Source organism: Scyliorhinus torazame, chromosome 15, assembly GCF_047496885.1.
Source record: "Scyliorhinus torazame isolate Kashiwa2021f chromosome 15, sScyTor2.1, whole genome shotgun sequence".
NCBI classification, from domain to species: Eukaryota; Metazoa; Chordata; class Chondrichthyes; order Carcharhiniformes; family Scyliorhinidae; genus Scyliorhinus; species Scyliorhinus torazame.
In genome coordinates this window covers 153474336-153486401 of record NC_092721.1, presented here as the reverse complement: position 1 = coordinate 153486401, position 12066 = coordinate 153474336, and the positions used below count along the sequence as shown (strand labels likewise).

General features: G+C 50.3%; 1 protein-coding gene across 3 annotated transcripts in view; it reads right to left on the bottom strand.

Annotated features, from left to right (window-relative positions):
• The window catches only part of LOC140391911 (microtubule-associated tumor suppressor candidate 2-like), a 766862-nt gene that overhangs the window by 40479 nt on the left and 714317 nt on the right, over positions 1-12066 (bottom strand). For all 3 annotated transcript variants that reach the window (XM_072476954.1, XM_072476953.1, XM_072476955.1), the window contains one exon: positions 11654-11868. In XM_072476954.1, coding sequence (XP_072333055.1) covers positions 11654-11868 — 215 coding nt within the window. The remainder of the gene's footprint in view (positions 1-11653; positions 11869-12066) is intronic.

Genomic DNA, 12066 nt, shown 5'->3' with positions numbered 1-12066 from the left:
GACCGAACTCGGTTAGTTCTTACATTTGCCACCGGGGGCTGGTACAGTATCCGGACCCACTCCGCAAATCCCTGTCCAAACCCAAACCTGCCTAAAATATCCCATAGATACTTCCACTCCACTCGGTCAAAAGCCTTCTCCGCGTCCATGGTAACTACCACCTCGGCCTCGCACCCCTCCGCTGGCATCATAATTACATTAATAAGCCGTCTAATGTTGGATGTCAGGTGCCTGCCCTTTACAAATCCCGTCTGATCTTCCCCAATTATCTCCGGGACACAATCCTCTATTCAAGTGGCCAGGATCTTTGCCGATAATTTGGCAACTACATTCAAGAGGGAGATTGGCCTGTACGATCCACAGCTCTCCGGATCCTTGTCCCGCTTCAGGATGAGAGAAATTGATGCCTGTGATAACGTTGAGGGGAATACACCCTGCTCCTTGGACTCGTTGAAAGCCTTAACCAGGAGCGGCCCCAGTAACCCAGAGAACTTCTTATAAAATTCCACTGGGAACCCATCAGGTCCTGGGGCTTTACCCGATTGCATTGCCCCCAGTCCATCTATCACCTCCCCAAGCCCAATCAGGCCCCCCAGGGCCTCCACCAGCTCCTCATTTACCTTTGGGAACTCTAGCCTCCCCAGGAATTGATTCATGCCCTCCTCCCCATTCGGGGTTCCGACTCATATAGCTGGCTATAAAATTCCCAGAACACTTCATTCACCGCCCCCGGGTCCGTCACCGTCTTCCCTCGCAAATTCTTTATTTTCCCTATTTCTCTCGCCGCCTCTTGTTTCCTCAGCTGATCTGCCAGCATCCTGCTAGCTTTCTCCCCATGTTCATATATTGCCCCTTTTACCCTCCTCAGCTGACCCTCCGCCTTTCCTGTGGCAAGGAGCCCAAACTCCATTTGAAGCCTCTGACGCTCTTTCAGGAGCTCCTCATTTGGAGACTCCGAGTATCTCCTGTCCACCTGTAAGATTTCTCCTACCAACCTGTCCAGCTCCGACTGCTCAGTTTTTTCCCTGTGGGCTTGAATCCTCTAATGACCGCTTTCAGTGCCTCCCAGACCACTTCAGCTGCAGTCTCTCCCGTGTCATTGATCTTTATGTACCCCCGAATGGCCTCTCTCACTCGCTCACAGATCTCCTCATCTGCTAACAGCCCTGTATCTAGTCTCCACTGTGGGCGCTGGGACATTCCCGTGTCTGCCCGTAGGTCTATCCAGATCTGAGACCACAATTGCTGAGTACTCAGTGTCCTCAACTCCTGCCAGCAGTGTTTTATCTAGCACAAAGAAATCTAACCTGGAGTACGCCTTATGTACATGGGAGCAGAATGAATATTCCCTGTTCCTTGGTCTCTCAAGTCTCCACGGATCCACCCCTCCCATGCGCTCCATGAACCCCCGCAGTTCCTTTGCTATTGCTGATAGCTTCCCGACCTAGCACTCGACCGGTCCAACCTCGGGTCCAGGACCGTATTAAAGTCACCAGCCATGATCAGCCGGTGTGAGTCAAGGTCTGGGATCTTCCCCAGCACCTTCCTGATAAGCGCGACATCATCCCGGTTTGGGGCATATATATTCACCAGCACCACTGCCATTCCCTCTAGCTTCCCACTAACCATAATAAATCTGCCTCCCAGGTCTACCTCTATCCTCCCCAGCTCGAATGTCACCCTTTTATTATGATGTGGAGATGCCGGCATTGGACTGGGGTGAGCACAGTAAGAAGTCTTACACCAGGTTAAAGTCCAACAGGTTTGTTTCAAACACTAGCTTTCAGAGCACTGCTCCTTCCTCAGGTGAATGAAGAGGTCTGTTCCAGTAACATTTATATAGACAAATTCAAAGATGCACGACAATGTTAATTAAGTCTTTACATATCCAGAGATAGGGGTAACCCCAGGTTAAAGAGGTCTGAATTGTCTCAAGCCAGGACAGTTGGTAGGATTTCGCAAGCCCAGGCCAGGGGGTGAATGTAATGCAACATGAATCCCAAGTCCCGGTTGAGGCCGCACTCGTGTGCGGAACTTAGCTATAACTTGGATGTGTAAACACTTAATTAACTGCAAATGCTCGCATCCTAAGCATTGTCGTGCATCTTTGAATCTGTCTATATATATGTTTCTGGAACATACCTCTTCATTCACCTGAGGAAGGAGCAGTGCTCTGAAAGCTAGTGTTTGAAACAAATCTGTTGGGCTTTAACCTGGTGTTGTTAGACTTCTTACCCTTTTATTAATCAGGATAGCCACCCCCCCTTGTTTTAAAGTCCAGTCCTGAGTGAAACACTTGCCTGACCCATCCCTTCTTTAATCTAATTTGATCTCCTAGCTTCAAGTGTGTCTCCTGTAACATAGCCACGTCCGCTTTTAACTGTCTCAGGTGTGTGAACATACGAGCTCTCTTAACCAGCCCGTTCAGTCCATGAACATTCCATGTAACCAGTCTGGTCAGGGGGACTTTTGCTCCCCTCCCCTGTCGGTCAACCATGACCTTTCCTCGGCCAGCTCCTAGCCCGTGTTCCGCACCTCGCTTGATCTGCCCCTCGGCGGCAACTGCCATCTGATCTCCATCTCCAGTCTCCAACTGCTCCTTACCCGTCAGCAGTACCCCCCCTTCCGCCCCCCCCCCCCCCCACACCCCCCACTTTGTCTTTCCTCAGCTACCAACACTGTGCTTTAATCCCACCCTTAAATGAACAGCATTCAATGCACTAGTTTCTTACAGTTGCTGTCCTCATTGAGGCTGGTAAATTAGTGTTAATACTGTGGCATGTGCCTATTATCCCCTTGGATCCTTGCTCAAGCGCTTCATAGTAATTGTACAGAAAATACTTGACAGGTATAAGGAAAAGGACAATTAACTCAACATTTTAGCAGTGAAAAGGAAGAGAGGGATTTTCTGGCCGGTCACGCTGGCGGGATCTTATGGCCCCGCTGATGGCGGGTTTCATGCCGGCAAGAGGTGTGTTCAACGGGAAACCCCATGTACAATGGCGGGACCAGAAGATCCCACCGCTGGCCACTGGCGAGACGCTCTCCGCCACTGCAGAACATGCCGCACAGGGGGAGGAAAATCTCACCCATAGTGTGGTAAACCGCTTTGTTTATTACTACCTCTAAGGACACCATGACTCCATACGTTTGCACCTGTGCCTGGACAAGGAACACGTTCTGCGGTGGGTCAAGAAAGAAAGGAGCAGCAGGTGGGAGAATTGCAAGTTGCGCATTTATCAAGACCTGGGTGCGGATTTGGCCAAGAGACGAGCCAGGTTTAATTGGGCACAATCTGCCCTCTTTACGAAGGGGGTGAAGTTCGGGATGTTGTACCCAGCGCGTCTGTGGGTCACATATGAGGAATGCATTGACTTTCATCAGGGAAAAAAGACTGGATGTGAACTAAAGACACTGAATCCTTGGGGAGAGTATTGCAATGGCGGTTTAAAAAAAATATATTTTATTGAACATTTTTGGTCAACCAACACAGTACATTGTGCATCCTTTACACAATATTATAACAACACAAATAACAATGACCTATTTTATAAACAAAAAATGAATAAATAATAAATAACAAAAATGAAAACTAACCCTAATTGGCAACTGCCTTATCACAAGTAACACTCTCCAAAAATATAATTTAACAGTCCAATATATAATTATCTGTCACAACGACCTATACATATTATACAGTATATATTTACAACCCTGAGAGTCCTTCTGGTTCCTCCTCCTCCCCCCCCCCCCCTCCCCCCCTCCCTCCCCCGCCCCCCCCACCCCACCCCCCCCCCCCCCCCGCCGATCCTGGGCTGCTGCTGCTGCCTTCTTTTTTCCATTCCATCTATATTTCTGCGAGGTATTCGACGAACGGTTGCCACCGCCTGGTGAACCCTTGAGCCGACCCCCTTAGAACAAACTTAATCCGCTCTAGCTTTATAAACCCTGCCATGTAATTTATCCAGGTCTCCACCCCCGGGGGCTTGGCTTCTTTCCACATTAACAATATCCTGCGCCGGGCTACTAGGGACGCAAAGGCCAAAACATCGGCCTCTCTCGCCTCCTGCACTCCCGGCTCTTGTGCAACCCCAAATATAGCCAACCCCCAGCTTGGTTCGACCCGGACCCCCACTACTTTTGAAAGCACCTTTGTCACCCCCATCCAAAACCCCTGTAGTGCCGGGCATGACCAAAACATATGGGTATGATTCGCTGGGCTTCTCGAGCATCTCGCACACCTATCCTCCACCCAAAAAAATTTACTGAGCCGTGCTCCAGTCATATGCGCCCTGTGTAATACCTTAAACTGAATCAGGCTTAGCCTGGCACACGAGGACGACGAGTTTACCCTGCTTAGGGCATCTGCCCACATCCCCTCCTCGATCTCCTCCCCCAGCTCTTCTTCCCATTTCCCTTTTAGTTCATCTACCATAGTCTCCCCTTCGTCCCTCATTTCCCTATATATATCTGACACCTTACCATCCCCCACCCATGTCTTTGAGATCACTCTGTCCTGCACCTCTTGTGTCGGGAGCTGCGGGAATTCCCTCACCTGTTGCCTCGCAAAAGCCCTCAGTTGCATATACCTGAATGCATTCCCTTGGGGCAACCCATATTTCTCGGTCAGCGCTCCCAGACTCGCGAACTTCCCATCCACAAACAGATCTTTCAGTTGCGTTATTCCTGCTCTTTGCCACATTCCATATCCCCCATCCATTCCCCCCGGGGCAAACCTATGGTTGTTTCTTATCGGGGACCCCCCAAGGCTCCAGTCCTCACTCTCGGGGTCTTCCCGGCCCACACAAAACCCATGATGCTCTTTTCAATCCTTTTTTAAAAAGCCTTCGTGATCACCACCGGGAGGCACTGAAACACAAAGAGGAATCTCGGGAGGACCACCATCTTAACCGCCTGCACCCTCCCTGCCAGTGACAGGGATACCATATCCCATCTCTTGAAATCCTCCTCCATTTGTTCCACCAACCGCGTTAAATTTAACCTATGCAATGTGCCCCAATTCTTGGCTATCTGGAACCCCAGGTAACGAAAGTCCCTTGTTACCTTCCTCAACGGTAGGTCCTCTATTTCTCTACTCTGCTCCCCTGGATGCACCACAAACAACTCACTTTTCCCCATGTTCAATTTATACCCTGAAAAATCCCCAAACTCCCCAAGTATCTACATTATTTCTGGCATCCCCTCCGCCGGGTCTGCCACGTATAGTAGCAAATCGTCCGCATACAAAGATACCCGGTGTTCTTCTCCTCTAAGTACTCCCCTCCACTTCTTGGAACCCCTCAACGCTATCGCCAGGGGCTCAATCGCCAGTGCAAACAATAATGGGGACAGAGGGCATCCCTGCCTTGTCCCTCTAAGGAGCCGAAACTATGCAGATCCCCGTCCATTCGTGACCACGCTCGCCATCGGGGCCCTATACAACAGCTGCACCCATCTAACATACCCCTCTCCAAAACCAAATCTCCTCAACACCTCCCACAAATAATCCCACTCCACTCTATCAAATGCTTTCTCGGCATCCATCGCCACTACTATCTCCGTTTCCCCCTCTGGTGGGGCCATCATCATTACCCCTAACAACCTCCGTATATTCGTGTTCAGCTGTCTCCCCTTCACAAACCCAGTTTGGTCCTCGTGGACCACCCCCAGGACACATTCCTCTATTCTCATTGCCATTACTTTGGCCAGGATCTTGGCATCTACATTTAGGAGGGAAATAGGTCTATAGGACCCGCATTGTAGCGGGTCCTTTTCCTTCTTTAAGAGAAGCGATATCGTTGCTTTAGACATAGTCGGGGGCAGTTGTCCCCTTTCCTTTGCCTCATTAAAGGTCCTCGTCAATACCGGGGCGAGCAAGTCCACATATTTTCTATAGAATTCGACTGGGAATCCATCCGGTCCCGGGGCCTTTCCCGCCTGCATGCTCCTAATTCCTTTCACCACTTCTTCTACCTCGATCTGTGCTCCCAGTCCTACCCTTTCCTGCTCTTCCACCTTGGGAAATTCCAGCCGATCCAAGAAGCCCATCATTCTCTCCCTCCCATCCGGGGGTTGAGCTTCATATAATTTTTTATAAAATGTCTTGAACACTCCATTCACTCTCTCCGCTCCCCGCTCCATCTCTCCTTCCTCATCCCTCACTCCCCCTATTTCCCTCGCTGCTCCCCTTTTCCTCAATTGGTGTGCCAGCAACCTGCTCGCCTTCTCCCCATATTCGTACTGTACACCCTGTGCCTTCCTCCATTGTGCCTCTGCAGTGCCCGTAGTCAGCAAGTCAAATTCTACATGTAGCCTTTGCCTTTCCCTGTACAGTCCCTCCTCCGGTGCTTCCGCATATTGTCTGTCCACCCTCAAAAGTTCTTGCAGCAACCGCTCCCGTTCCTTACTCTCCTGCTTCCCTTTATGTGCCCTTATTGATATCAGCTCCCCTCTAACCACCGCCTTCAGCGCCTCCCAGACCACTCCCACCTGGACCTCCCCATTATCATTGAGTTCCAAGTACTTTTCAATGCACCCCCTCACCCTTAGACACACCCCCTCATCTGCCATTAGTCCCATGTCCATTCTCCAGGGTGGGCGCCCTCCTGTTTCCTCCCCTATCTCCAAGTCTACCCAGTGTGGAGCGTGATCCAAAATGGCTATAGCCGTATACGCCGTTCCCCTCACCTTCGGGATCAACGCCCTTTCCAGCACAAAAAAGTCTATTCGCGAGTAGACTTTATGGACATAGGAGAAAAACGAGAACTCCTTACTCCTAGGTCTGCTAAATCTCCACGGGTCTACACCTCCCATCTGCTCCATAAAATCTTTAAGTACCTTGGCTGCTGCCGGCCTCCTTCCAGTCCTGGACTTCGACCTATCCAGCCCTGGTTCCAACACCGTATTAAAATCTCCCCCCATTATCAGCTTTCCCATCTCTAGGTCCGGAATGCGTCCTAGCATCCGCCTCATAAAATTGGCATCATCCCAGTTCGGGGCATATACGTTTACCAAACCCACCGTCTCCCCCTGTAGTTTGCCACTCACCATCACGTATCTGCCCCCGTTATCCGCCACTATAGTCTTTGCCTCGAACATTACCCGCTTCCCCACTAATATAGCCACCCCCCTGTTTTTCGCATCTAGCCCCGAATGGAACACCTGCCCCACCCATCCTTTGCGTAGCCTAACCTGGTCTATCAGTTTCAAGTGCGTTTCCTGTAACATAACCACATCTGCCTTAAGTTTCTTAAGGTGTGCGAGTACCCGTGCCCTCTTTATCGGCCCGTTCAGCCCTCTCACGTTCCACGTGATCAGCCAGGTTGGGGGGCTTCCTACCCCCACCCTTGTCGATTAGCCATCCCCTTTTTCCAGCTCCTCACCCGGTTCCCACGCAGCTGTATCTCCCCCAGGCGGTGCCCCCCCGCCCATCCCCTCCCATACCAGCTCCCCCCTCTCCCCAGCAGCAGCAACCCAGTAATTCCCCCCTCCCACCCCCCCCCCCCCCCCGCTAGATCCCCCGCTAGCGTAATTACTCCCCCCATGTTGCTCCCAGAAGTCAGCAAACTCTGGCCGACCTCGGCTCGCACTGTGCGACGCCCCCTCCTTCCTGCTTCTCTATTCCCGCCATGATTATCATAGCGCGGGAACCAAGCCCATGCTTCTCCCTTGGCCCCGCCCCCAATGGCCAACGCCCCATCTCCTCCACCTCCCCTCCTCCCCCCATCACCACCTGTGGAAGAGAGAAAAGTTACCACATCGCAGGATTAGTACATAAAACTCCTCTTTCCCCCCTTTTTAACCCCCCTCTTCGCCCCCCACATTCGCCCCACCACTTTGTTCAAACGTTCTTTTTAATAACCCGCTCATTCCAGTTTTTCTTCCACAATAAAGGTCCACGCTTCATCCGCCGTCTCAAAGTAGTGGTGCCTCCCTCGATATGTGACCCACAGTCTTGCCGGTTGCAGCATTCCAAATTTTATCTTCTTTTTATGAAGCACCGCCTTGGCCCGATTAAAGCTCGCCCTCCTTCTCGCCACCTCCGCACTCCAGTCTTGATAAACGCGGATCACCGCGTTCTCCCATTTACTGCTCCGAGTTTTCTTTGCCCATCTAAGGACCATTTCTCTATCCTTAAAACGGAGGAATCTCACCACTATGGCTCTGGGAATTTCTCCTGCTCTCGGTCCTCGCGCCATCACTCGGTATGCTCCCTCCACCTCCAACGGACCCGCCGGGGCCTCCGCTCCCATTAACGAGTGCAGCATCGTGCTCACATATGCCCTGACGTCCGCTCCCTCCGCACCTTCAGGAAGACCAAGAATCCTCAGGTTGTTCCTCCTTACGTTGTTCTCCAGTGCCTCCAACCTTTCCACACATCGTTTCTGATGTGCCTCATGCGTCTCCGTCTTCACCACCAGGCCCTGCATGTCGTCCTCATTCTCGGCTGCCTTTGCCTTCACGACCCGAAGCTCCCGCTCCTGGGTCTTTTGTTCCTCCTTTAGCCCTTCGATCGCCTGTAGTATCGGGGCCAACAGCTCTTTCTTCATTTCCTTTTTGAGCTCTTCCACACAGCATTTCAAGAACTCTTGTTGTTCAGGGCCCCATGTTAAACTGCCACCTTCCGACGCCATCTTGGTTTTTGCTTGCCTTCCTTGCCGCTGTTCAAAAGGATCCACTGCAATCCGGCCACTTTCTCCTCCTTTTTTCATCCGTATCCAGGGGGGATTCCCTTCTGGTTTACCGCACAGTGTTTTTAGCCGTCAAAATTGCCGTTGGGGCTCCTATCAAGAGCCCAAAAGTCCGTTTCACCGGGAGCTGCCGAAATGTGTGACTCAGCTGGTCATCGCCACACCCGGAAGTCGCAATGGCGATTTGTTGACAATCACTTTTGTGCCAGTTTGAATAGGTACTGTTATGTGCAATAAGGGGCTGTTTCAGTGGCTAAAGTTAACTTTATCTTACTGGGAGCTGGGTGGAGCTGAGGAGGGGGCGGGGGGGGGGGGGGGGTTCTGTGGTTGTTTTTTCTGTGGATGTTTTTCCTGCTATTTGTTTACTGGGGAATGTGATGCTTTGAATATGTATGTCCAAGTGGGAGTAGAGGTGAGCGAACAATGGGGAGACAATCTGTTTGGTGCCATGGGTGGGAGCTATCAGGTCAGCTAGGTCAGCTGACTCACGGAAGCACAATGGGTGGCAAGCAGGTGATAAGCTTGAGCTTGATATGGGGGGTTGGGTTTCAGGTGCTGTTACCAGGCGGGAGGGAGGGTGGGGGGGGAGCTGCTTTGCTGATAGGGGAGGAACTATTACCAGGGGACAAATGGGAGGTTGGGGTCACGAGCTGGAGGCTGGCTTAAAAAGGATGATGGCTAGTCAGCAGGGGGAGGGGGGGGGGGGGTGCAAGAGAGAAGGGAGTCGTCCCCCGACCAGGCTGATTACATGGAACGTTAGAGGGCTGAATGGGCCGGTCAAGAGGGCTCGCGTGTTCGTGCATCTGAGGGGGCGGAAGACGGATGTGGCAATGTTACAAGAGACACACCTAAAGGTTACAGACCAGACTAGATTGAGGAAGGGGTGGGTTGGCCAAGTATTCCACTCAGGGCTGGACTCAAAGATCAGGAGTGGTAGCGGTTTTGATTAATAAATGGATGGCATACGAGGCAGGGAGAATCATGTCAGACACGAGGGACAGATACATAATGGTGAGTGGGAAGCTGGAAGGGGTGCGAGTGGTACTCGTGAACGTATATGCTCCGAATTGGGACGATGTGGAATTCATGAGGCGTGTGTCAGGTAAGATCCCAGACTTAGAGTCACATAACTTGATCATGGGGGGAGATTTTAACACAGTCATTGATCCGGAATTGGACCGGTCAAAATCCAGGACTGGGAGGGTGCCAGCCGCGGCAAAGGAATTGAAGGGGTTTATGGAACAGATGAGGGGGGGGGAAAGAGTAGACTCAAGGAGGTTTGCACGGCCAAGGGCGAAGGAGTTTTATTTTTTCTCCCATGTCCACAAGGTATATTCTCGGATCGACTTTTATGTTCTGAGCAGGGCTCTAATACCGGGGTTGGCGGATACTGAGTACTCGGCAATTGCAGTGTTGGATCATGCCCCACATTGGGTGTATCTACGGGTTAGTTTGGAGAGAGGACAACGCCTGCTATGGAGGCTGGATGTGGGGTTGTTAGCAGATGAAGCGGTCTGTGGGCAGGTGAACAAAGCCCATCCAGAACTACCTGGAAACAAATGATACGGGGAAGGTCTCTGCAGCGACGGTCTGGGAAGCTCTGAAGGCAGAGTTCAGAGGGGAATTAATCTCGATACGGGCCCACAGAGAAAAGGCGGAACGGGCTGAGAGGGATAGGTTAGTTGAGGAGATACTCCAGGTGGGCAGGAGATACTCGGAGGCCCCGGATGCGGGGCTACTAAGGGACTGGATGGGAACCAACATCTGCCAGAGGGGGCGATCTGAGAATGCTATCTATTTTAATGGTGTGTAGGGTGGTGAGAGAGTCACAAAATTGGTTATCGAGTTCCTTCTAGAAAAAAGATTGGTTTGTCCTTGTGCTGAAATGTAACAAAAGGAAATGAGATTCCTGTTCCAGTGCTGGTCCCCCAGACTGGCTCAGTTCTGGCAGGCTGGCCCACCACTGTCCCAGCAGATCGAGGAGAAAGATAGCCCAGCCTTGAAGTTGTTCCCTCCATTGGTCATGTCTCCTCTTTGGGGTGGGTGGAAGATCAAGCAACAAAGCCCCGCGAAAAGTGGACACTTAGAATTTCTCCTGGCCTAATATTTGTAAAATCCTTTGATGGATTGGTTACTCATCACTAATTGCCCTCGAGTGCCTCGCTCGGCCATCTCAGAAGGCAGTTAGTTGTCAACCACATTGTTGTCGGACAGACTGGTAAGGATGATAGATTTCCTTCTGTGAGGGACATCAGTGAACCAGATGGGGTTTTTACAATTGATGATAGTTTCATGATCACCATTACCGAGACTCGCTTTATATCCCGGATGAATTAACTGAATTTAAATTCCATCAGTTGCTGAGGTAGGATTTGAACCCTTGTCCCCAGAGTAATAGCTTGGGATCCGAGATTACTAGCCCAGTGACATTATCACTATGCCACTGTCTCACTGTCCCTGGTGGTTCTTCAGCTGCATCCTATCATAGTTTAGGTGGGAGTGCACGGGAAAGACTGTGTGGTGTGCTTTGTGGTTCAGATCTTAGGATGGTCAGTGTAGTGTTTACAAAGACCACAACTAGTTTTTGCATTAAACAAAGCTACAGGTTTATTTACACTACTTAATTGATTCGACCTCTTATTTCTATATAATAAACAATTGACAATAAATTAACAATCTACACTCATCTACCACTAATCTCTACACTTATACAATAACTATGATCTGCTCTCACTCACACTAGCTTTCCTACAGTCTTTCTCCTAGCCTTCCCCGGAACAATCTCCCAGAAGGCTTAGCATTGATGCTTTATATAGTTCTGCATCTATCTCTCTAGTGGTTGATTTGGACATAACATTAACCCTTACAGTATTGTACATTTCTCATAATGTCACGGGCTGTGGATTTTCAGTTCTATTATTCTTTAAATTAAATAGTTTAGAAAATAAATCATTGACACAGACCTGTTCCTTGTGTTGAGATTGAATTTTCTGGAGGTGTTCGCTATGTTCCTGTATGAGACGCTCTTTTTCTGCAGCATAATGGGCCTTCAGCTTTTCTTCAAGGACCTTAATCTCCTCTTGCTGTTGCAGATGGAGCCTCTGCACCTCAATCTCAAACCTCCTCTCCAGCTCCACCTTCTCCCTTTGTAGCTTTTCACATCGTGTTGTATTAAGGGCTGAAACAAACAACACAATAAAATGAAACCACTGATGACTGTCTTTAGACCGGGAAGTAGTACCAGGAAAATACCTCTCAACTTGTGGCTACCATTGTAGTACTTTAGAAAAACATTAAGAAATCTGAACACAGCAATAAGATAAAAGAAAACACGTATTTATTTATATAGCACATTTCCCCACCACCAGATGTCTAG